We start from the raw sequence: 26,576 nt of genomic DNA, 5'->3' as shown, positions 1-26,576 counted from the left end.
AATAGAGTTTCTCAGAACAGTTTACATCTATCTTCAAGAGTGTTCCAGTTCAGTTCCATTAATATCTAAAATACTTCCCTCAAGCACACCTGAAGTTCCTTCGACATCAGACGATGACTCTACATCCAAGATAACATGCTACATCCTCCCTACCAAAAAGTCCTTGATCCATGAACAAATTTCACTTGATACCCCATATGATCATACTTTTGACAATAGGCCTAGGTTTTTATCTCGTTTACTGAACATATATGTCTTTCTGCTTCTTTTAGTTGTCCTTTGCACTCTGGTAATCACTGTTGCCACAACTGCGCCTGTTCACTGATACCAGTTTTGGTATGGACGTTCTCAAAGAGGTTAGGTGTATTTGTTGCCACTACATCAATACATTTTCATCAAAGTGGGTTTCCTTACTATCTTTCTAAGTAGTTTTCAGAGATAGCTTTTAGTTATCACACCTGCTACTAACAAAATTGTAATTTTTCCAATTAATTGCTGGACGATTAAAGTCTCCACCAATAATTACAGTATGATTGGGGAACTTACGTCCCAGTGAACTGAGATTTTCTCCCAAGCTTTCAGTTACATCAGGAGATGAGTCTGGTGTGCGACAGAAGGATTCAGTAATCATTTCATGGCCAACCCTTGTACTGAGTCTTGCCCAGCAATCTCACATGCAGTTTCAATTTCTATCTCAGCAAATTTGAGTTTCTTGTCTACTGCAAAAAATAAACCACCTGCATATACCATTTGTCTATCCTTTCAATATACATTCAAATTTTCTCCAAAAATCTCACTGCTATCAATTTCAAGTTTCAACCAGCTTTCTGTGCCTAGCACCATGTGAGTCCACTGCTTTTCAGGCACTTTGTTTTGAATGCTTCAGCGGTTATGCATTAGGATTTTAATACTCTCACCTGTGGAAGGCATTTCTTTTGATCTTACACAGTAGTGCACACCTGACAAATTTAGGAGAATCCTACAGTTCTCAACTCAAGTCCAGGAAGTTGCAGTCTAGTTTGTCACACAACCTCTGAAGTCTTCTGTTCCATTGTTCCAGTTGACTCAGAACCAAAGGGCAAGATCAGTTATGGGTACAATGCTGCAAATAGTGAGCTTCATTGATACTCCATGCACTGGTCTTCTAGACCTCCTCTGCCAATCGCTGGAATGAACCAAGTACGACCTAAGAGTCCTGATGACAGGCATCATTCGTTCCAATATGCACCATACTCTGCAGTTGATTGCACCCTGTTCCCTCAAGGGCTGCTGGAATAGTCTCTTCAACATGTTAAATGAGGCCCCCAGGCATACACATTGAGTGTACCCAGTGCCCTTTCCTGTCTCTTGCTGCCATTTCCCTATGGGGCACCATCATTCGCCATATGTTTGAACTGCCGATGCTTAACAGACCCCTACCCTTTGTGTTTGTCTTCTCTTGACACTGGACAAACAAGTTGCCCAAAACAGGTGGCACAAGTCCCACTGGTTCAGCTCCAGTTTCAGTGAAAGTAGCACTTCAAACTTGTGTCAGGGGGATCAGTAAAACACCCTGAGACTGCCTGGTCCCTGTAAACCCTGCACAGGATGCATAGATCTACCACTGACATGCCAATCACAGTCAAGGAATGAGTAGTGACAGATCCTGTTTTTTCTGCAGAGCAGATAGACGTTCTACCCATTTCTGCATATGATTTCCTGTTGTTCAAATCTTAAACAATGGGTAGCTGGCAGTCACTGCAATTCAATGTGATAAACGTCAAACAGCAAGTAATTTTAATCAGTGTCTCAGGTAGAACTGGTGGGCTCAGGAAGGGCACCTAACCACATACTACCTCTAACAATTCCAAATCTGAAATAACATCCTGACCTCATGGAGGCATGGGATGAGGCCAGGAGGAGGAGGAGGAAATATGTTCACATCAGGATGTGCTTAAGAATTCAGTGAAACAATAATCTAACTTTTCTGCATTTAATCTCAAGGATTTGGAAGGTGGGAATTTTATTATGAGGGTGACCACATGGAGACTGACTGTAATGTCAGTATCACTTAGCTGCGAATGACTGAGGGGGTGTATGAAGTGAGTGGAGTTGTGAATATGGTGTTCATACTTACCCACTTGTTCACTGTCTGTGTAGTTCACATAGTCATCAGCAGAAATTCTGTCATTCAGTCACACAGTTTTGATTGTGCATGTCAGATTGAAAGAGAAAATTATGAGGGTACTCCCCCACCCTAGGTATAAACAATTCTGTTAGCATGTCCATGCCTCTGGAAGATGGTTGGTTGGTTTAAAGGTGGGAGAAGGGACCAAACCACGAGGTCATTGGTCCCTTGTTCCTAATAAAACAATGCCACAAGTGTGGGAATAAAATGGACAAAACATATAACACAAAACGGAAAGAAAGGAAAAGACACAAGAATGAAGGGAAGGCAACTAACTCTAAAAGGAACAAAAGAGGACGAGAAAACAAGAGAGAGATGCTAGAAACAGAAGAGAGTAAAACATGAAAGCAGATTACAGTGGCTGGCCAACCACGAGAATAGAAAGAGAAAGCCAGCCACTCTGTAACATATTAAAACCTCCATCCTAAAAGCACTAAGATGGAGGACACAAAGGGAAAAAGGACATGTGCTAAAACCTACATAGAAGTATAAAACCCACTCTCACGGATAAAATGTAAAACTAAAGCAGCTGTGGAGGCATTGTCGCCCAACACCAAAGGCAGGGTGCTGGGAAAGTTAAAAGTCTGCCGCAGAGCAGCTAAAAGTGGGCAGTCCACCAAGAGGTGGACGACTGTCATTTGGGAGCCATAGCGACACTGGGGTGGGTCCTCGCAACAGAGTAGGTAACCATGTGTTAGCCACATATGGCCAATGCGGAGCAAACAGAGGACAACTGATTCACTGCGAGAGGACTGCATGGAAGACTTCCACACATCCATAGTCTCCTTAATGACACGCAGTTTGTTGTGCATGCTGTTATGCCATTCCGCCTCCCAAAGCCGGAAAACCCTGCAGTGTAAGACAGAACACAGGTCAGCTTCAGAGATGCCTATCTCCAGAAGAGGTTTCCACATCACCTCTTTGGCCAGCCTGTCGGGAAGTTCATTGCCGGGAATTCTTACGTGTCCCGGGGTCCACACAAACACCACGAAATGGCGGGACTATTCCAGGGCATAGATGGACTCCTGAATGAATGCTACCAGAGGGTGGCGAGGGTAGCACTGGTCGATAGCTTGTAGGCTGCTCAATGAGTCAGTACACAGGAGAAATGACTCGCCAGGGCATCAGCGGATGTACTCAAGAGCACGAGATATGGCCGCCAGCTCTGCAGTGAAAACACAGCAGCCAACTGGCAAGGAGTGCTGCTCAATATGTCCTCCATGAACATACGTGAAGCCTACGTGGCCATCAGCCATTGAGTTGTCGGTGTAAACCACTTCAGAGCCCCAGAACAGGTCAACAATCGAGAGGAAATGACAGCAGAGAGCGGCGGGGTTAACGGAGTCCTTAGGGCCATTCAAAAGGTCCAGACGAAGCTGCGGCTGAGGCACACACCATTGATGCGTACGTGAACGGACCGCAAGTAGAGGTGGTAAAGGGAAGGACTCCAGTTCAGAGAGAAGGGACTGCACGCGAACCACAATTGTTAGCCCGGATCTGGGCCACCGATACAGGAGAAGGACTGCTGCAGGTGGGAAAAGGAGAGGGTAATTTGGATGCTCAGGGGAACTACGAATGTGTGCTGCATAACTGGCGAGCAGTTCCGCACGTCTGATCTGCAGTGGAGGGACACCAGCCTCCACCAGTACGCTGGGCACTGGAATCGTCCTAAAAGCTCCTGTCACTAATCAAACGCCACAGTGGTGCACAGGGTCAAGTAAATGCAATGCTGAAGGCGCTGCCGAACCATAAACCACACTCCCATAGTCAATTCGGGATTAGACAAGTGCTCTGTAAAGCTGCAGCAGCATACAGCGATCTGCACTCGAATTGGTGTTGCTCAGGCAACAGAGGGCATTGAGGTGTTGCCAGCACCTCTGCTTAAGCTGACAAAGATGAGGAAGCTAAGTTAACCGGGCATCAGAAACCAGTCCTAGGAATTGATATGTCTCCACTATAGTGAGTGGATTGTCATTAAGGTAAAGTGTGGGTTCCAGATGAAAGGTACGAGACACTGACAGAAGTGCACAACACACGACTTTGCAGCTGAAAACTGGAAGCCGTGGGCTAGAGCCCATGACTGCACCTTGTGAATGGCTCCCTGGAGGCACTGCTCAGTAACAACAGTACTGGAGCAGCAGTATGAAATGCAGAAGCCGTCTGCATACAGAGAAGGTCAGATGGAGGGCCCGACAGTTGCTGCAAGAACATTAATGGCCACTAAAAATAGAGAGGCACTCAATACAGAGCCCTGTGGGTCTCCATTCTCCAGGATATGGATGGAACTATGGGAGTCACCAACTTGGACACAGAAAGAACGGAGCGACAGGAAGTTTTGGATAAAAATCGAGAGTGGTCTCCGGAGACCCCACTCATACAATGTGGCAAGGATTGATGTCGCCAAGTCGTGTTGTATGCTTTACGTAAGTCAAAAAAGATGACAATCTGGTGTTTGACTGGAAAAGGCTGTTCGGATGGCAGACTCAATGGACACAAGATTATCAGTGGCAAAGCGATCCTGGTGGAAGCCGCCCTGACATGGAGCCAGCAAGCCACATGACTCCAGGACACAACCCAACTGCCAACATACCATACGTTCCAGCAGCTTACAAAGAACGTTGGTGAGGCTGATGGGTCGATAGCTATCCACATCAAGTAGGTTTTTACAGGGTTTGAGCACTGGAACGATGGTGCTCTCCTGCCATTGCGATGGAAAGACACCATCGCACCAGATCTGGTTGAACCTGACGAGAAGATGTCACTTGTAGTCAGATGGGAGATGTTTAATCATCTGGCTGTGAATGCAATCAGGCCCGTGAGCTGTGTCGGGCAATGTGCAAGGGCACTGAGGAGCACCCACTCTGTAAATGGGGCGTTATAGGATTCACTGCAGCGTGTAGTGAATGAGAGGACGTTCCCTTCCAGCCACCGTTTTAGAGTGCGAAAGGCTGGGAGGTAATTCTCTGACGCAGAGGCTCGAGCAAAGTGCTTGTGCTCGGCAATTGCATTTGCATGTTTACGTCGGTACATAACTCGCCATTTATGGTAACACCAGGGACAGCTATTAGGGCCTGGTACCCGAAAAGACGTTTGATCTTTGCCCAGACTTGGGAAGGTGACGTGTGGCACCCAATGGTGGAGACATATCTCTCCCAACACTTCTTCTTCCGTTGTTTGATAAGGTAGCGAGCACGGGCACGGAGCTATTTAAAGGCTATGAGGTGCTTCAGGGAAGGGTGCTGCTTATGTTGCTGTAGAGTTCGCTGACGCTCCTTAATTGCTTCAGCGACTTCCAATGACCACCAAGGGACTGCCTTAGGCCTTGGGCACCCTAAAGAGTGAGGGATCACATTTTCTGATGCAGAAACAATTGCGCTAGTCACCTGCTCAACCATCACAACGATGTTACCATGTGGGGGAGACTCAGTGGCGACAGCAGAGGTGAAAGTTCCCCATTCCACCTTCTTCAAAGCCCATCTGGGCAGGCGTCTGTGCGCCTGATGCTGGGACAGTGACAGCAAGATGGGGAAATGGTCATTACCACACAGGTTGTCATGTGCTCTCCGGTGGATAGATGGGAGAAGTCCTGGGCTGCAAATTGATAAATCAATTGCTGAGTAACTACCATGAGCCACACTGAAATGTTTGGTGGTCCCAGTATTTAAGAGGCAGAGGTCAAATTGCGACAGTAATGTTTCAACATCTCTGCCTCGACCAGTAAGCATGGTACCACCCCACAAGGGGTTATCAGCATTAAAATCTCCCAGAAGTAGGAAAGGTTTAGGGAATTGATCAATCAGTGCAGCTAATACATTTAGGGCTACTGCACCATCTACAGGAAGATATAAATTGCAGACAGTTATTTCCTGCGTCATGCTTATTCTGACAGTCACAGCTTCAAGAGGGGTTTGATTGGGCAAATGTTCACTACAGACCGAGCTTAGGACATTAACGAAAACTCCACCTGACACTCGATTATAGTCGCTATGATTCCTGTAATATCCCTTACAGCCACAGAGGGCAGGGGTGGAGGGAACCAGGTTTCCTGGAGAGCAATGCAGGTAGCAGGAGTAAAGCTAAACAGTTGCCACAGCTCAGCCAGGCGGTGGAAAAAACAGCCGCAATTCCACTGGAGGACGACATCGTGAGACTGGGAGGGCATGGAACATTCAAGGAGGCAGTTTACGCCTCAGAGTCACCTGCTGCCACTGATTTATTGCCTGAGCAGTCTATATCCATTGTGTCTGAGGGTCTGGCGAGATCTAGGTCCTCAGCGGACGCCAAAATCTCCACCCCATCGTCAGCCGCAGAGCATGTAGGTAGCGGTAGTGTGTGTACCACCGCAATTTCCTTGGTCTTAGGGGTTTTCTTTTTGGATTTCTCTCACTGCTCCTAGGATTTCCCTGGCTGGGAGGACTTTACTGACTCAGTCTCCGGGACTGAGGATGAGCGTGAAGTCCTATGACCAGCTGCATTTGGTCTCTTCAGCCACTAGCGGGAGTCGTCTTTCCCACTAGAAGAAACCTGCAAAGGGAGTGACCCAAGGGACCCCTTCCTAGCACAAGAAGCCACAGAAGACTTACGATTCTCCAGCTTAGAAGTGAGGATGGACGTCCCTGATGGTTGGGGAGGTGGGGGGGGGGGGGGGGGGGGGGGGTGTTGCTCCCGAAGTAGGTGGTGCAGGAGCAACAGGGAGGGAAATGCCCCCCCACCATGAAGGGGGCAGGTGTAGTCTTCCGGCTTTAAGAGGTGACCTGGGTTGGCTGAGCTGATGGTGCCACAACTGTTGTAGTGGCGGCGTAAGACAATGTCATACGCACAGGATGCAGGTGTTCAAATTTTCTCTTAGCCTCAGTGTAGGTCAGTCTGTCCAGGGCCTTGTACTCTATGATTTTCCTTTCTTTCTGGAGAATCCTGCAGTCAGGCGAGCAAGGTGAATGGTGCTCTCTGCAGTTGACACAGATGGGAGGCAGGGCACATGGAGTATTGGGATATGATGAGAGTGCACGATCTCGGCATGTGACGCTGGAAGTACAGTGGGAAGACATATGGCCGAACTTCCAGCACCGCATCGTGGGAGTGATATAGGGCTTTACATCACACCTGTAGACCGTCACCTCGACCTTCTTGAGCAAGCCAAGATGAAGACACCGGTGGCAACCCAATTATCCTTCAGACCCCGATGGACACACCAGATGAAACATACACCTCACTGCTCTAAACTGGCACGCAGCTCATCATCGGACTGCAAAAGAAGGTCTCTGTGAAATGTGATACCCTGGATCATATTTAAGCTCTTATGGCGCGTGATGGTTACAGAAACATCCCCCAGCTTGTCACAAGCGAATAACTCCCGTGACTGGGCAGAAGATGCTGTTTTGATCAAGTCTGACCCAGATCTCATTTTCAACAAGCCTCCACCTCCTCCAACTTGTCCTGTAAGTGCTCAACAAAAAACTGAGGCTTCATCATCATGAAAGATTCCCCATCAGCTCTCTAACATACAAGGTACTGGAGGGAATAAGATCCGCTGCCATCCTTAGCCTGACGTTCCTACCATGGTGTGACCAGGGAGGGAACAATTTGGAGTCGTAATTCTGTGCACTGAATTCAGCTCGTGACTGCTTAGAGACTGCTGGTGTTTCACCACCAGCATGAGATGATGGACTACGCTTCATCGCGTGTCATCCACCCTGATGCCACTCACTCCGACCAAGGGTCCTCCCCACAGGTGCCACCCAGCCGCAGCGAAGGTCACCTGGCAGGATGGCCATTGCCGGGAATCCCGATGCCCCAGGGGGATGGGCATCTACCCCTTGGCGTACTAGGGGAGTTAACGGCACAGGCATCAGCGGAACGATCCCTGCGTGGTCAGGGGGCTACAACCAACAGGGTACATGGCGGCCCCACCACAACGGGCTGGCCAACGTGCTGGATATCAGTTGCAAAGAAATCCGTGGTCATCATCGATGCAGAAATCAGCACTGCATAGTGCATGGTGGAAAACGCACCTGGGAAGGTGTCCTCGCCCAAGAGATGGAGAATGGGCAGGACTGCAATGCGATGACGAGAAAGTGGACTAAGGATCTCAATGCACGATGGACACGATGCACCTTGTAAGATGCCCTTACAAGTGGCTCGCTCTTCAGGAAAATTTTGAAGAATGGAGGTCAAATCCTACAGGGGACCGTCACATAAAGGCCGAAATGTGTGAAACTCCTTTTAGCTGTCTCGTACGACAGGCAGGAATACCTCGGGCCTATTCTTGCCCCTGGATCCACAGGGGTGCCTCTGGAAGACGGAAGAGCTATATGTTTTATGTCTGCAAAACATGTTTTTGTGTCATATTTTCTGAATCTTGTACAAACAAATAATTTTTTTTATTTCAACAGTTGCTCCTTTTAAATGTTCTGTAGTTCCTACAATAATGTCCTATCCTTGCAGCTCTTAACACTTGTATCAGCACTTGAAATGCCAATGGTCTTGCTGCATTGGAAAAACCAGTTCCCACCCGATTGCCGAAGTTAAGTGATGTTGAGCCCTGTTAGTAATTCAATGGGTGGCCATCTGGGTATGTCAGATGTCACTGGCTCAGGTACACACAAGTTGCTGAAGTGGCATCCAGTTGAAAAACTGTCATCAGGCTAGTGGATCACATGGCATTATTGTTGGGCCTGATGATCTAAGAGTAAACCATGTGCCTGGAAACTGAAAGGTCATGGGATTAAATTCTGGTTGAAAAATAGATTGTTCAGTCTCTCTTTTAACCTCTCAAAAATGTGACGAGTCACTAGATTCCATGTTAAACCAGAGATCTCCTTTCCACAGTTCGATAATTGGAGATTAGGTATCCAATTCACAAACTTGCATTAGACCACTGAGCTACATTAATTATTTAGTGCTTGAATATGATGAGCTTATGCTGTTTGGAAATAATTTAAAATTTCTACATAAACATCCAATGTTATAACTGAGATATCTACAATCATAAACATTATTAGTGAACCTCCCTAAAGTGCTATAGTGGTATGAGGGTTTTTCAATACCTAAGATCCTAACATTATGACAAATTACCTTTCTGTTCATGAAGGATCTTATCACATCAGTCTGTCCCTTACAAGCCCACTATGTTTCAGTACACTAAAGTAACGCCTTTTGGCTTGCTTGCCGCTCTCAGCATCTGGGATAGTGGCAGTTTGCAGAATATGCCATACAATGTAGTGCAGAATATAGATTTTACGTTCCTGTTCATTAGTCAAAAATGTTAATGGTACGAACTCTGCACTGCTAGGATAAGGCCTTTTCAGCTGTCCCAAAGATCTTCAAACAGTAACCACTTTCTACCAGATTAACAATACAATTCAACACACACTATTCTATAAGAGGCCTCACACTTTCCACTCTTAATATGAGGATTCAAACAAAGAATGGATGATAAACTGTAGTAATATATGTGTAATACACTGTTGTCCCCCTCTCTGCATAAGTTTATAGTTGATACTACAGTAAAATGATTGGTCATTACTTCATTTTAAAATAAAATTGCAGTGCAGAGCAACTCATAAAGTTAAATATGAAATGTAATCTTGAAAGGATCGTACGGTTCTAATAAAGTACTTCATGACAAATCACATGATTAAAAAACTCATGTAATGATTTGAAAATGACCATTATGATTGAAATAACCACCGATAAATTTCAGAGTGAATGCAGTTATGAAAGACAATAAAAACAGTGAAGTCAATCCTAGTTGCTGATGCTATCATGAACAACATGCCGGAATACCATACACTTTTGTTAATACCTAATCTTGTCAAAAAAGTGAAGATTTTACATTCTGCTGTGTGTTTCAGCCAAGAGAGAGAGAGAGGGTTGGGGCATGCACAAAATGAATCTTGCCTACTTACCATTTCTTTAATGCTGTTCTTAGATCTGATATTTCCTTGGAAGATATTGAAATCTGCAAGTACTTGTCCATTTTTAATATCATGCAACCATTTCTCATTTAAACAGCTTTTCATGCTGTCAAACTGTTGGAGATCAATGATTGCCACTGGTACACGGGGTTGTGGTGACAGAGCTCTCAATAGCCTGATAAGACGTCTACAAGATTTGTCGGTGCCTTCCACAATATTTGAAAGTAAGAACAGTATTCCATTAGTTCCTCTATAATTTGCTTCAGTAGGTACTGAACCTTGAGTGGGTGCAACACCAGTAATCCTCTGAACACAAATCCCCAGTACTGTATGGAGAGCAGTTTTGACTTCAGTTTTCATTAGTACATCTGACTGCAATGAAAAACACGAAGTTAGTTCTTTTCCATACAAACTTAAAATAAAGTATGATGACCAGAATAAACAATTAACATAAAAGATAATTGTTACAATGATAGTCACATTTTTTATTTGTCTTCTCAGTAACAGGGAGCAGTGTAATGTGGTAATCATCATAATGTTCGGCACTAAAACACAACTTTACTGAGCTGCCAAGTATGTAAATCTAAGGTTGCGTTCACACTGCCGGCCGGGCCAGGCCGGGATGACGCGTACTGGCTCGGCTCGTGCCTAGCCAGCTCAGGCCGACATGTAGTGCATTCACATTGCGCGCCGCGCCGAGCCGGGACGGCGAAATGGGGGAAAATCGACTTCTCCGATTTTCATGTTTTAAACATACTTAGCGGTATATAAGACTTCGCCACATCGTTTTATGAAGTTATTTTTTCCTTAAAAGCGTTACTTACATCATGAAAAAGAAAAAGTCTACTTTTCGTTTTGCGTGATTTCTTAGTTTCGTAACGCTTCCCAACCGATTTTGAAGAAAGTATGCGGCTAAAAAATCTGATTTTTGTACACATGGTAGTGTAACATCTTAGCTTCGTATTGAATCATTTATCTTTCCATATTTCTTAACAGTCATTGTGAAATGATGCTATTTGTCAACGTTGTGCACTTGATTTACAAATCTTGCAGTGAAAAAGTTATGTAGCGGATAGCTTACTGTTAGATCCGTTTTAGACCAAACACTGTTGGGAATGAAATGTAGCTAAAAGTACCAAAAAGTTTTTGAAATGATAATGATACTGAGATCTATATCTGGTCACAAGTAACGCGAGCTATTCAGTGGCGTCAGTGCCGTGTCCGCAAGCCACGGAGTTCGCGCGGTTACAGCTTGGTTTAGTACATGTACAGGTACAAGTGTCAGTGACATAGGTATGATAAAATTTGGTGTAAAACTAATCACGAAAACAAACAGGCAATTTGTGATACGTTTACTGCAGAAACTGAAGCGCAATTCTGTAGTCTCATTGTCTACTTTGACAGAAAAAATAATGGAGAGTTAATGAAACTACTGTAGGTCGACACAGATGTGCGTTTCATTGTTCTTCTTCTTCTTCTTCTTCTTCTTCTTCTTCTTCTTTTTTTTTTCCCTTGGCGGGCTGCGCTGCACTGTCAAGGTAATCCCCACTCTTTGGCTAAATAGCTGTTAGCTGTCGGAGGCCAAATAAATAAATAAATTTAAAAAAATCCCCACCCTTCAACAGCTGACAAGCAAGTCAGTAGAAAACACAGCTGCAGTCAACAGTTGCTCGCCTTTAGCTAGTCTGTGCTGTCGTGTAGAACAATGTCTTCACTCATTTATTGGTACTGTTTTGACTCTGCAGTAACTCGTCGAGTTTTGAAGTACAGAAGAACTAGGAGGTTATGGATTCATCCCATAAATAGCGACAGAAATTTAGGAGAGTTTTTTTCTTTACATGAAGAACTTAAAAATCATCCTGAAAAATTTTATTCTTCTTCTTCTTCTTCTTCTTCTTCTGCTTTTACGGCCTCATTGGACCACTTCAGTCAATCATTTCTGGTCCTCTTCTTTGGTATTTTCCCCTTCCGAGTGGCCCAGTGTCTCTTCATTCGTTCCGATGCTTTTCGTCGTTCCTTATCTGTAAATACCCTTTTCATTGTATTTCGTTTGTCAATTTTTGGTTTAAATCTTATTTCTGTGTCCCTCAACTTCTTTAAATTTGGCGTTTTGTTCCACAAATCATCCAGAGTTATTTCCAGTTCTTCCATATCCTCTCTTATTTCCTTAAGCCATCCTCCTTGTTGTTTCAAATTCCAGAGTTTCTCAATAATTTTCCTTGATAATCTGGTTTCTGGAGTCCTCAGAATGTGACCACAAAAAGAGATCCTTTTCTTTCGTATAGTATCAGTGATGGGCTCCAGTTCTCTGTATACCACTTCATTTGGAACTATCCGCCATTGCCCAGCTTTTTGATATTTCTTATTTATGCATGTTCTAGCAATTCTTCTCTCTACTTTTAAAATTTTGTCAATTCTGTTTTTCTGGGTGACTTTAAAAAGAGTTTCACTTCCGTATGTAACCTCTGGTTGAACCACCGTCTTGTAATGTTTTAATTTTGTTTTAATTGATAGACATTTTTTATTGTACGTAGACCATGTTAGTTTTTGAGCGTTTATCATTTTATTAGTTCTTGCTCGCCATGCAGGTTTCTCGTCCAATTTATGTGTTATAATTTCACTCAGGTATTTAAATTGTTTCACTATTTTAATTTCCCTATTGTTCACTGGGATGTGATCTATTACAAGTGGATCCGTTACCATTATTTCAGTCTTTTCAAATGATATCTGGAGTCCTAATTTTTGTGCTATATTTTGTAAGCTTGTTATTTGTTTCGTGGCTTCCTGAATATTATTAGCTAGTAATGCTAGGTCATTAGCAAATCCCAAGCAATTTAGGTTTATTTTATCTTTCTTAGTTCCAATTTTAATATTCATAGGATTTTCCTTGTACCATTCTCTCATTACATATTCAAGAGCACAATTGAATAGCAATGGTGATAAACAATCTCCCTGTCTCAACCCTGTTTTAATCGTAAATGGTTCAGATATTTCTCCTCTAAATTTTACTTTGGATTTGGTGTTTGTTAAGGTTAACTGTATCATTTTTATTAATTTAGGATGAAGTCCAAAATTCCTTAATATTTTCATCATTGAAGATCTATGGATGCAATCATACGCCTTTTTGAAATCTACAAAGGTTATGACTTGTTGTTTTTGCCTTCTTTTGTAGACATCCATAACTAACTTCATATTACAGAATGAATCATAATACATTTCAGTATGTGCTGCAGAATATTCAAGACAAAATTTCGAAACAGAACACAAATTTTCGCAGAAGTATAACAGCAGAAGAAAAATTCTGTATAACGATAAGGTAAGATTCGTTAGTACACACTTTTTGGCTCGCAGTAGAACTTTGTACAGCATTCACAACCTCCAATTAATTGTAGTCATGCTTTTGTATTTTAAATTTCACAACCGCTTACCTCTGAGGGGAAGAGAGTTTCTGGGACTCCTGAGAATCATTAGTAAGTAATTAGCTTTGTCATTTTGGGAAATGTCTTGCTGTGCCTTCAACGAAGAATCGCAGAAACACTCCTTCAGAATTTTCCAACTTTTTTCTTCATGATGCAGCGCTTGGCAGTGGTGATGGTTCATCATGTGGAGGCACTGATGACCTCACAGAATTCCCTTTATTACCTTGTAAGATAGACGGATTGATAGGCGAAGAGTTTTGAGATAATGCCCTTTGACTCAGTGGTTCTATTTCCACTGATAAGAATCTGTACATAGCTCTTGGAATTTAGGAAAATCATATGACAGAACAAAGCCCGAGTGGAATTGCTTTTAATATACTATTCCCTGGATCACATGACCTTATTTTGCCAAGTTATACAAGCTATTCTCTGTAACTGTCTCTCAGGTCTTTGCATTTCGATTTCATTATTTTAACTGAAAGAATATAGAAGGGTGCAAGAAAATGTCTCTTTAATTATTTATTGTTGTATAACTGTGAAATGACATGGACTAAGTAAATATCTACTGTGCAAACAAAACTGTAAAAACTTTGCCCAACACCACACTTGAGTAACACATTTTACGATTTTTTTTCTCAGGTATCTGTCCACTGGCATCTCCTTTCATGCACTAGCATTGTCATTCCGATTAGGAGTGTCCATCGTATCAGTGGTGGTGAAAGACGTTTGTATTGCTCCCATTCCTTTACCAACGCCAACGGTTTCTCGATTTAAAGAAATTGCCAGTGAAATGCATACGAGATGGGGATTTCCAAACTGTGTTGGATGTATAGACGGGAAGCACATACGTGTCCAATGTCCTAAACTTTCTGGCAGCATGTTTTACAATTACAAACAGTACTATTCGATTGTACTCCAAGCAGTTGCTGATGCAAATTACAAATTTATAGCTGTTGATGTTGGTGCCTACGGTAAACAGTCTGATGCAGGCGTGTTTAAAGAAAGTATGTTATATAAGAAACTTACAAATGGGGAGCTGTTATTACTGCCACCAACAAGACTTGAAGGAATGTGTCAGGAACTACCGTACATTTTGGGAGATGAAGCTTACCCCTTATTAGAGAATTTGATGAGACCTTTTCCTCGCAGAAATTTGGACAATGAATAGATTCTATACAATTATATGCATTCCAGAGCAAGAAAAGTTGTTGAATGGGCATTTGGTATAATGACCAATAAATGGAGACTACTGAGGAAGGAAATTGAAACATCCATTGATGTAGCTGATCACATAGTCAAGTGCATTTGTCTACTTCATAATATTGTCATTGACAGAGAAGTATGCAATGCTGAAGCTGAAAAGTTTTGTTACAATGCCGATATGCAGACAGCTGGTGCCACATTCAACAGAAATTCCACATTACGTTCGAAAACTGTCAGGAACATTTTTGTTGAATATTTTGTTAAAAATGCAACTTAAAATAATTAAAAAACCTTTCAAAAATAAATTTTGGAATTGAAAGTACTTAGCTATTTACTGTATTTTTGTGTATCTCATTTCACTGTAAATAAAACAAATAAAATTATAAAGGAAAATAATTTATATTTGTGCATACTATCTGAAACACTCCTTGGTTACTTCGTTCCATAATCTGGAAACTGCATCATTACTGTCATACTAGCCGAATTTCTGATACCAAATTGATGGACACAAGTTAATGTCATGTATATGCTATTCTGTATTCATTAAAAATGGTTCAAATGGCTCTGAGCACTATGGGACTTAACTTCTGAGGTCATCAGTCCCCTAGAACTTAGAACTACTTAAACCTAACTAACCTAAGGACATCACACACATCCATGCCCAAGGCAGGATTCGAACCTGCGACCGTAGCGGTCGCCCGGTTCCAGACTGTAGCGCCTAGAACCGCTCGGCCACTCCGGCCGGCGCGTTCATTAAAGTAAGAACATCGCAAAAAGATGTCGAAGACAACAGCTTACAGTAACGTGCCACAGCATGACTTTACACTGCATTGTCATCTGGTAGGGACACATTTCCGTCCCTCAGTGACACTCGTATCTGTCTCCATTTACAAGTAAATGCGAAATATTCAGTGGCGGCAATGCCGCGATCACTGGCAAGCTATTGTTGAAAATGCATGTAAATACGGTAGATTAAATAAATGAAATAAAAGTAATTTTGCATGTATCATTATAATAAACGTCATTTTTCCTCACTGATTATGAAATGTGAGGTAACATCTTAAAATAAAAGACATGTGCAGTCACACTTGTGATGAAAGCAGCAGGGTGACGTGTGATGCGTGTACTGCAGAAGCTGTAGTGCTGCTCCACAGGCTCATGCCTGCGGTCGGCTCACGCCGGCAATATTAAACACTCGGGATGTCGCCGGCTCGGCTCCGGGAGGCTCACGCAGTGTCAGCGTGGCCCGGCCGCCAGTGTGAACACCGCAATTCAAAACCATTTGTTTGATATCAAAGCGGGCGGAGGCCCAGCCAGGCTCGGCTCAGCACGGCCAGCAGTGTGAACGCAGCCTAAGGGAATTTTATGACTAAGAAATGTGTCATGACCCAAACAGGAAATTCCATGCCCAGATTTAGATGAATCATACTAGTTCAGTTACATCCAGCTGCCACTCTCTAGTCATAACTAGAGTCAATTTTGAAAGGTCATTCCACTAAAGTGACAAGACTACTATTTCTACAACTGTGATAAACTATAAAATGAATTAAATATCCAATACTACCCCCAGATGGGTGGCACGTCTGGCTCTTAGTGTCATTCAAGCTCCAATGTCATCAAACCTATGCACGGAACGACTGCCTAAATCAAAACAATGTTCAACAAAAAGTATTACGAATATTCTAAAACTAAACACAGAAACACATATGATACATTGAAAAAATGTAGAAAAATTCTGGGCAATAACAATTTAAGGTCCAATTTCCTGCCACCGTTTTTTCACAAATAATGTTCTTGCAGCATGATACTGCTTTTCCCAGATTTTTGTTACTACACATAAATAAACAAATAAAAATCATACTTAATTACTCATCTACCTCTTTAAACTTTAGAATGCTGCTGCTAGTTTCATATCTATAAATTTATTTATTTCCAGAAACATAGTTTCTCTCAGTCGAGTCCCATATTCCAACGTCTCATTCAAACGTGGCACATATTCAGCTAAATCGGCTATGATTGCTCGATGCACCTCTACTAGCCGCATCTGTAAACTCTTTGTTGATATTAATCGGCCACAGCATTACCGAGATATTAGCTTTTGAATTTTCCAAAAATTTACAATTTTTAAGATGACAATAACTTTTAAACTCTTACAGGGTGTACACGCGGATGAGGAAAAAAAATTCCCAGATTTTTCCTGGTTAAAAATACACTTTCTCCCGGATGAAAATACACTTTTTCTGGGTTAAGTAACAGTATACGTTTCTTCGGAACAGTAAAACTTATTAATCCTTTCAATGTTTGTGGTTTTATACACTGGCGTAGAATTTCCCGGCGCTTTAGAAAACGAAACTCAGTGGGAAAAAAAGAGTTTTGGAAAAATGTCTGATGTGCAGCACCATGCACCATATTACGAAAGTATAAATATAAATTCCACCAAACACCGCATGTTACTTTGCAAAGAATTGAAATCGAGATTGTGATGCACTTTTGTAAGCCAGTCGTAGCTCATGTCAAGCCATCTCACCAGCCGATGACAGCGGTTATTCGGAGCATAGGACATGTGATGTCGTCAGTCAATAGTGACATCACTGTTAAGCAGCGCGAACACACAAATAGGAAAAGCAATGGTTTAAATTAATATACATAGTAATGCTAAAAGAAAAGAAGAGCTTTCACGTATAATGTTGGATTAATAAGCTGCAAGAGAAGTTAAGCTTTCACACATAATGTTGATCTTTTTCACGCGTGTTACACTTTAAGATACATCACACATATGTGCCAGTAAAATTTTTAACAACAACATAAATGTCTGATCTTCTGGCCTCATCTGGGTTCGAAAATATTCTAAATGGTCGTCTTCAAAGATTTGATTTTTGAGTGAGAGTCAAACGCTCTGCGATTTAAGAAATTCATCGGACACTCACGCACAGAGCTCATCTTGTGTAAAAGGAAATTTACTTTAGTGGACATAACGCTCTTCAAACAACCATTCGGAAAATTTTCCCGTGACCTGTTAGAAATAGATTCGTTTCAGAAGTTGCGCCAGATGACAGATGTCATAAAAAAAAACAAGACATTAGCGGATACTCCAAGAGTATGGGAACTTTGTCAACCATCTTAAAAGATAATTCGGCTTAAAGTGCACATTCATATGTCCATATTCAGATATAAATTTTCTTGGAGTACCGGTACCGTATTATCTCGTGTTTGGTTCTTTATTACGGCATAATGCCATACTTGCTAGAAGATGAAACCACGAACTTGAAATGCGGCGAACAGCTGAAACTAGCCAATAGTGTGCAATTAAACACTTTGTTTCAAATAAATTGACCGTCTCAGCAGAAAAGATTAGTCAAATTTGTTTTTTTTTTTTTTTTTTTAAAAACACCCTTCATTGCTCTGCAAGGCGATTAACGCTTGACTGTCAGAAAGGTGGAAACAAAATCTGAAACTAATAACAATTTTAGCCTTCCATAATTATGTGGATGAATTTTAATTCACTTGATAGCTGCCGGTCACAGAAATCCATTTTGTTTTGATTTGACGTGAGAGCAATAAACGAAGAGAAAACAACAAAATCAATAAACGTAAACACGGATCACGTGAAGACTACCACCTCCCCTCTACAACTCAGACTGCTCTGTGTATCAGGTCCGGATCTATGATATTTCCGAACTGGGACAATATTAGATAGTGGGGCTCCCCCTCCCTCAAGCGTTTGAGGCAGGACTCCAAAAATATAAAAACTGACTTTTCAAAAAATCTTCATTTTGTAGCGCACATCTTTCTGAAGAGTCTGATACATGAAACATATATGTTTGAGGGAACATAATACATGTTATTTGGTCTTACGTGTGCCAAAGTGCAGTGCCACACCTCTTCACACAGCATTCTTCCATCGCACGTCTCTGTATTTCGCTCTGTGGAATTCAAACGTGTAATATTTTGTAATGGGTGCCATCAAACTATATTCAGGCCAGTGGAAATTAAAATGTCCTGTGGTGCCTCTCCTGCCCCAGTCGGCCAGTTTGACATCTACATCTACATCCATACTCCGCAAGCCACCTGACGGTGAGTGGCGGAGGGTACTTTGAGTACCTCTACCGGTTCTCCCTTCTATTCCAGTCTCGTATTGTTCGTGGAAAGAAAAATTGTTGGTATGCCTCTGTGTGGGCTCTAATCTCTCTGATTTTATCCTCATGGTCTCTTTGCAAGATATACGTATGAGGGAGCAATATATTACTTGACTCCTCGGTGATGGTATGTTCTCGAAACTTCAACAAAAGCCTGTACTGAGCTACAGAGTGTCTCTCTTGCAGAGTCTTCCACTGGAGTTTACCTATCATCCCCGTAACGCTTTCACGATTACTAAATGATCCTGTAACGAAGCGCGCTGGTCTCCGTTGGATCTTCTCTATCTCTTCTATCAACCCTATCTGGTATGGATCCCACATTGTTGAGCAGTATTCAAGCAGTGGGCAAACAAGTATACTGTAACCTACTTCCTTTGTTTCTGGATTGCATTTCCTTAGGATTCTTCCAATGAATCTCAGTCTGGCATCTGCTTTACTGACGATTAATTCTATATGGTCATTCCATTTTAAATCACTCCTAATGCCTACTCCCAGATAATTTATGGAATTAACTGCTTCCAGTTGCAGACCTGCTATATTGTAGCTAAATAATAAAGGATCTTTCTTTACATGTATTCGGAACACATTCACTTGTCTACATTGAGATTCAATTGCCATTCCCTGCACCATGCGTCAATTCGTTGCAGATCCTCCTGCCCTCCTAAAACAATAAACTCACAATTAATACTGGATGGGACTATTTGTAAGCGGAAGAACAAGATTTCTTAAGAAAATTTGCACTCTTTATTGCCTATTAGCTAATAACTTGCTGTTTTGTGTGACAAAAAATTAAATATAGGATACATAAAACCAGTAAAGACAGGAAACAAGCAAGACAGTACACATTTTTTCAATCCTCAAGTCCTAGCATTTTTTCTCTCTAATCTTGCTACAACTTTACATGGCATGCTTTCCTTTTCCAGGAAAGAATCTATTACCTCATCAAAGTTCGTCAATGTTTTGCTACATGAAAAAACGAAATGTCATTGTCTAATACTATAAAAGCTGTTAATACAAATAGTACCCAAGACTGGTGTGGTTTCTCGATCTGATTACGTGTATAGATAAAACGAAATAGGCCTGCCTAACATCCCAGCAATTGTTACACACACCAAATAAAAGAGACTGTTTTGGCACAAATTGTCATTTTTATAACACGGCAGAACATAATTCACGAAGTACCAATATCAAATGTTAGGAAATAGCTTGACATTTCATTCATACTCTCTAGCTTCTGAAGCATGAGATCGAAAAGTAGTAGTATGAAACTTTTATATGAATTTGGAATTGTCATGTTCTTCCGTAATTTGTGGGAGCCCCCATTTCTTCTCCTTCCTTGTTCTAACAAACAATCTTGTCACCACTAATTCTGTAACTATTCATGCCAGTGTAAAAATTTATTCTCTGGTTAACTTCACAAACCCTGCCACAATCATTGGTTCGGTTATCCCGCATTTATTCTCCGGTTAGGCGTTATTATGTGTTCGTACAACGCGTTTTCCGCGCTACTTACAGAATGGAACTTTAGCGGCTGCTAGCCAGAGACTGTATAACTGGCCCTAAGTAGTGTAGCGGTCTGGCCAAAAATTTTCTGTTGAAATTTCATTTTCTTGGATCACTGAGAAAACAATACGTAAATTTGGTTGCCTGTTATTCCTGTTAGTCGTTTATTTCCACTCTGGTAGTCTGAATCTATGGAATTCAGTAGTAATTATAACAACACTGATCATTTGCAAACCCAGTCAACCACATAAACAGCAATTGTCATTCACCCTTACGTGTGAACGAAATTGCATTGCAATGTCAAAAAAGTCGACAGCGTATATTGCACGTAGACCCGTCTCCTTTTGTTTGCAGGAAAGTTTATTTCTAGATGTGACAGGGATTCTCCTGGCAGAGACATCACATACACTATGCATGCATTCAAAACTCAACTTACAATTCATTCAGAAATCAATATAGAATTTGATCAAATATTTTCAAAAACCAACAGGGATGCGTTCAAAGTCATATGAGTAATCGATCGACCAACGTGCGCTGGATGCTAGGCGCTTTGTGAAACAATGTCTTTTTACTCAATAATATGAATGTGCCGCCCCCCCCCCCCCCCCCCCTGTATAACATTGAGGCAAGATTTCTTTAACCAAAGTGAAACTAAGAAAATATGTGACCAGAATAGTACTCAAAAATTTATAATATGATGGGTTCCATGGTAGGTTCAAGTAACAACCCTGTCTCTAGTTTTAACCCAAACAATAATCTAACTGCTGCTCAATGACCAATGAAAATTACAGCATTGCAAACTGAATAAAATCAAATATACAGGGTGGTTCATTGATCATGACCGGGCCAAATATCTCACGAAATAAGCGTCAAATGAAAAAACTACAAAGAACTTGTCTGGCTTGAAGGGGGAAACCTGAAGGCGCTATGGCTGGCCAGCTAGATGGTGCTGCCATAGGTCAAACGGATATCAACTGCGTTTTTTAAAATAGGAACCCCCAGTTTTTATTACATATTCGTGTAGTACGTATTGAAATATGAATGTTTTAGTTGGACCACTTTTTTCGATTTCTGATAGATGGTACTGTAATAGTCACAAACCTACGGCTCACAATTTTAGACACACAGTTGGTAACAGGTAGGTTTTTTAAATTAACACACTGAACGTAGGTATGTTTGAACATTTTATTTCGGTTGTTCCAATGTGATACATGCACCTTTGTGAACTTATCATTTCTGAGAATGCATGCTGTTACAGCGTGATTACCTGTAAATACCACATTAATACAATAAATGCTCAAAATGATGTCTGTCAACCTCAATGCATTTGGCAATACATATAACGCCATTCCTCTCAACACCGAGTAGTTCGCCTACCGTAATGTTCGCACATGCATTGACAATGCGCTGACGCATGTTGTCAGGCGTTGTCGGCAGATCACATTAGCAAATATCCTTCAACTTTCCCCACAGAAATAAATCCGGGGACGTCAGATACGGTGAACGTGTGGGCCATGGTATGGTGCTTCGACGACCAATACACCTGTCATGAAATATGCTATTCAATACCACTTCAACCACACGTGAGCTATGTGCCGGACATACATCATGTTAGAAGTACATCGCCATTCTGTCATGCAGTGAAACATCTTGTAGTAACATTGGTAGAACATTACGTAGGAAATCAGCATACATTGCACCATTTAGATTGCCATCGATAAAATGGGGGCCAATTATCCTTACTCCTATAATGCCGCACCATACATTAACCTGCCAAGGTCGCTGATGTTCCACTTGTCGCAGCCATTGTGTATTTTCCTTTGCCCAATAGTGCATATTATGCTGGTTTACGTTACCGCTGTTGGTGAATGACGCTTCGTCGCTAAATAGAACGCGTGCAAAAAATCTGTGATTGTCCCGTAATTTCTCTTGTGCCCAGTGGCAGAACTGTACACGACGTTCAAAGTCGTCGTCATGCAATTCCTGGTGAATACAAATATAGTACGGGTGCAATCGATATTGATGTAGCATTCTCAACATCAACGTTTTTGAGATTCCCGATTCTCGCGCAATTTGTCTGCTACTGATGTGTGGATTAGCCCCGACAGCAGCTAAAACACCTACTTGGGCATCATCATTTGTTGCAGGTTATGGTTGACGTTTCACATGTGGCTGAACACTTCCTGTTTCCTTAAATAACCTAACTATCCAGCGAACAGTCTTGACACTTGGATGATGTCGTCTAGGATACCGAGCAGCATACATAGCAATGCCCGTTGGGCATTTTGATCACAATAGCCATACATCAACATGATATCGACCTTTTCCGCAATTGGTAAATGGTCCATTTTAACATGGGTACTGTGTCACAAAGCAAATACTGTCCGCACTGGCGGAATGTTGCGTGATACCACGTACTTGTATGTTTGTGACTCTTACAGCGCCATCTATCACAAAACAAAAAAAGTGGTCCAACTAAAACATTCATATTTCTTTAGGTACTACACGAATATGTAATAAAAAATGGGGGTCCCTATTTTTAAAAATGCAGTTGATATCCGTTTGACCTATGGCAGTGTCATCTGGTTTCCCCCTTCAAGCTAGACAAGTTTCATTCTTTGTAGTTTTTTTCGTGAGATATTTGGTCCGGTCACTATCAATGTATAAAATACCCCATGGTACAACATAATCCACAAATCAGCCAATATTCCCCTGAAACTAAGTAATCCTGAACATACAAAATAAAAACAAATTATATAGCCTCCCCAAATCTAAACATTTCTTCAATGAATACAAGAACATATTATATGTGTACCATTCAATTCCATATTCTCATCAGTCAATCTCATGCTGAACTATCTCCACCCCCACACACCAAAAAGAATTGGTGTGTGACCAAATCACAACCATCACTCATGAAAAATTGAATCAATATTCGTATCATTATAAACAATAAGAAAAATGCTACTAAATGTCCCTCTCTGACATTCCCATCCCATCACACACATATGAATTACTGTACACTGACTACAACTGTTGTAGCCTGTATCACTAGTCATTATGAGAGAATTAGCTGTGTTAACCAGCTGTTCCACAACTTCATACTTTTACCAAGGTAAACATGAAAACCACTAGGCCATCCAGAAAATTCTTAAAACTAAACACATATGTAAATAGTAAATAGCAAGGTGTCCCTTGGGGGGTGGGGAGGGGGGGGGGGGGAGAGAGAAAGAAAACCTTAGCTATCATATACATGATAAATTATCCTCTAACTGCCTCCCCCTGTGCCAGAACTATAGGGTATTGCCTGACCTCAAAGGGTTAATGTGGATTCGCTTTGAGTGGATACTCAAAATCGGTCACCTTCACTGGTTTTTCAGAAAACACACCTTTGTTTTTACTCAATAACTGATATAATTCTGCCATCTCATCCTCAGAAATACCTTCTGTACCATTTACTTTACTCCTTATCTCTTTCTCGATCTCCATCTCATCTATTAAGGACTGTGTTACATGCAAACTAGCCACCAATTTTTCAACATTGAGTGCATTTTTTAATTTAACCCTTTTCCTTCCCTCAACAGTATTCAGTTCCACCACCAGGTCCTTACAATCTACATACGCCTCATATTTACTCAGGAAATCAATCCCCAACACCAGATTCATACTTAAATTTGTGACCACCAAAAATGAGTGACTAAATACTTCACCTCCTATGTTTACATCTAGAACTAACTCCTTTCTCACTAGTTTACTGAAAGTTCCTGTAGCATTTTTAATTCTCACCCCTGTCACTGGAAATTCCATTGTTTCCCTGCTCTTAATACGATCACAAAAGCTCTCTGCCACCCAAGACACAGCACTTCCAGTATCCACCAAAACAGTTTCACAGACCCCTGCCACACCAAATGTTATTATTGGTTACACCTTTTCAATAAAATCATGCTTCAATTCTGTTTCGGCTTGAATAACGTCTATTCCATGAACACTTTATCACACTCAACAGAGTCCAGAGTTCACAAAAGGTTTACAGATTATTTCATGTTAACAGATTCATGAAGTTGGTATATCAGAGGTACTGAAGAATCTTCAACATAAATAACAAAAAAGGTTCTTTCATTAGAGAATTACTCCCTTCAGATGCTAAACATACAAAGGAAGGACAAAAGATACATATGATTGACGAGAAATTACAAGGGTCCTTATACAAAAGTCTGTTACTATTTCCTGCATTTCTCTTTTTCTCCTTTCTTTGCAACCTGAAGAAGTGCCTCTGATATGATGGTCAGGCTTAATGTATGTTTATTACTATCAGTTGAAATCTAAAGCTACATTCAAAAATTACAATAGTTTCTCTCCTTCGCTATTAGTATGTTTTTCCCAATTTAAGTTATGATATTTTAATATCCAATGATGTTATGAGATTCAAGAAAAGTTGATGTAGTAGCTGGAATAGTCTGGTCAAATAAAAGCCTCGGCATACCATTAAGTAAGGAGTTTGAAAAGTTGTACTCACTTCTAACAGATGAACGTCATCATCAGATAACAAATTTTTGTGGAACAGCTGATCTGTCCAATTTACAAGTAAGTCTGAATAATGAGGAGATTCTTCAGTATCAGGAATGGAGACCATCATTTTCCAAAACACATCTGAAAAGTCTTGTTCCATTTCTCTTAGACGTTTAGTAAGATCATCTTCAACTATTTTATCAACTTCCAAAACACCAATATTTGGAAGTGGAGGGATTTGCACTGAAAGAAAAGAATTAAGAAATTATGTAATTCTATAACTTCTGAAACTGAATAACAAGGTAAAGGAAATATTACAACTATGAAGAGATGTAATCACAATGCCACAAATAAGACAGAAGTTTCATATAATGTATAACAATTATTCTGTAAGAAACAAACGGGGGAAAAAATGTCATATCCACTCATTTTCTGATCATGAATTTAGTTGCTATGAGCAAACAAAGACTATATCTTTAATTTATCTCCTCGCAAAATACTTCAGAACCTTTACCTGAATATTACATACGTACTTAACAATTGGCAGACAAAGAGGACTTACAGAATGGTTTGAAAACAGAAGCTTGCTGAGAAAACAACCTCTGCGATTGCAAATCATATTCTTTTGAAATTCCATATACTTCTAACAGATCTGCCTGCTCTTGAAGATTCAAATTGGATGGCTGGAATGAAAAAGATCTCAAGAACTCTCTCCTCTTACTCATCTTGTGTGCTCTACATCTCCATTTATTTAAATAGTACAGCAATTTTCTGTTAGCAATGTTATGCGAGATTTCCTGCAAGCGTTGTTTCCTATAAAAATGAGAAAAAGAAATTATCATAGCCCTTCGAGTAACTTTTTATCAGGCAGATATTTTCTTGACAGTATTAAGAGAAAGGATAGAATGTATTCTGGTTGGAGTGTCCAGAGCTGGTGGCCGTGTGTGTGGGTGATGTGTGCCTACTTGTCTGGATGGTTGTGCATTGTTCTTTCTTGAAGAAGGTTTTGGCTGAAAGGGATGAAGTATGGGAAAACAAGATGAAACCTAAGGGAGTAGGCTGACAGTGAAAGGCAAAAGCCAACTGAAATTGATGTGAAAATATAACGAGATCAAAGAAAAAATAAATAAAAAGATTATAGCGTGCAGGTCTGTGGGTGGATAAGTGAGAAGAAAGGTGACAATGGATTAGATTAGATTAGGTGAAGTTAGTATGTGCAAATTGGAATAAGAGAGGAGAAGGAGAGATGGGTGGGGTAGGGTTAGTAGGATGAGGTACAAGGTCATGTGGCCAGGGAGATACAGGAAACAACAAACGAAAATACATGAGAAATGACGCAGGAAGAGTGACCAATGTGAAGGTCTAAGATTAACAATACTGGCATGAGTAATGTGGGACAATAGATGCAGCACCAACAATCTGTGCCGTCTTGTTGCCATCTGTTGTGTGCTTTGGGTTTGGCTGAAAGCTTATATGAAACAGTCTTTTTTCATGCCTGTCCACAAGTCACTGTGTCAGCTTTACGGTGAGAAGCAATCTATTCTTTTCAGGATATTTGCTTCAACCAAATCAAATCAATGGATATGAATCTCTTTTTTCAGGGTGCTAAAAATATGGAAATCACATGGTGAGAGATTGGGACTTAACAAAGAATGTGTAAGGGCTTCCTAGACCAAGTTCTGCAACTTCTTCAACACAGTCAAAACAATCTTGGGAACACGTG

The 26,576-nt window shown here is 41.2% G+C and overlaps 1 protein-coding gene across 2 annotated transcripts in view; it reads right to left on the bottom strand.

The window, feature by feature from the left end:
• LOC126482366 (germinal-center associated nuclear protein-like) overlaps window positions 1-26,576 on the bottom strand; it is a 166,238-nt gene that overhangs the window by 109,945 nt on the left and 29,717 nt on the right. For both annotated transcript variants that reach the window (XM_050106455.1, XM_050106462.1), the window contains exons 3-5: window positions 25,416-25,666; window positions 24,861-25,096; window positions 10,075-10,455 (exon numbers count right to left, since the gene is read on the bottom strand). In XM_050106455.1, the coding sequence (XP_049962412.1) occupies window positions 10,075-10,455; window positions 24,861-25,096; window positions 25,416-25,666 (868 nt within the window). The remainder of the gene's footprint in view (window positions 1-10,074; window positions 10,456-24,860; window positions 25,097-25,415; window positions 25,667-26,576) is intronic.

This window comes from Schistocerca serialis, chromosome 1 (genome assembly GCF_023864345.2).
Source record: "Schistocerca serialis cubense isolate TAMUIC-IGC-003099 chromosome 1, iqSchSeri2.2, whole genome shotgun sequence".
Classification (NCBI taxonomy): Eukaryota; Metazoa; Arthropoda; class Insecta; order Orthoptera; family Acrididae; genus Schistocerca; species Schistocerca serialis.
This window is presented reverse-complemented; position numbering and strand designations above follow the sequence as displayed.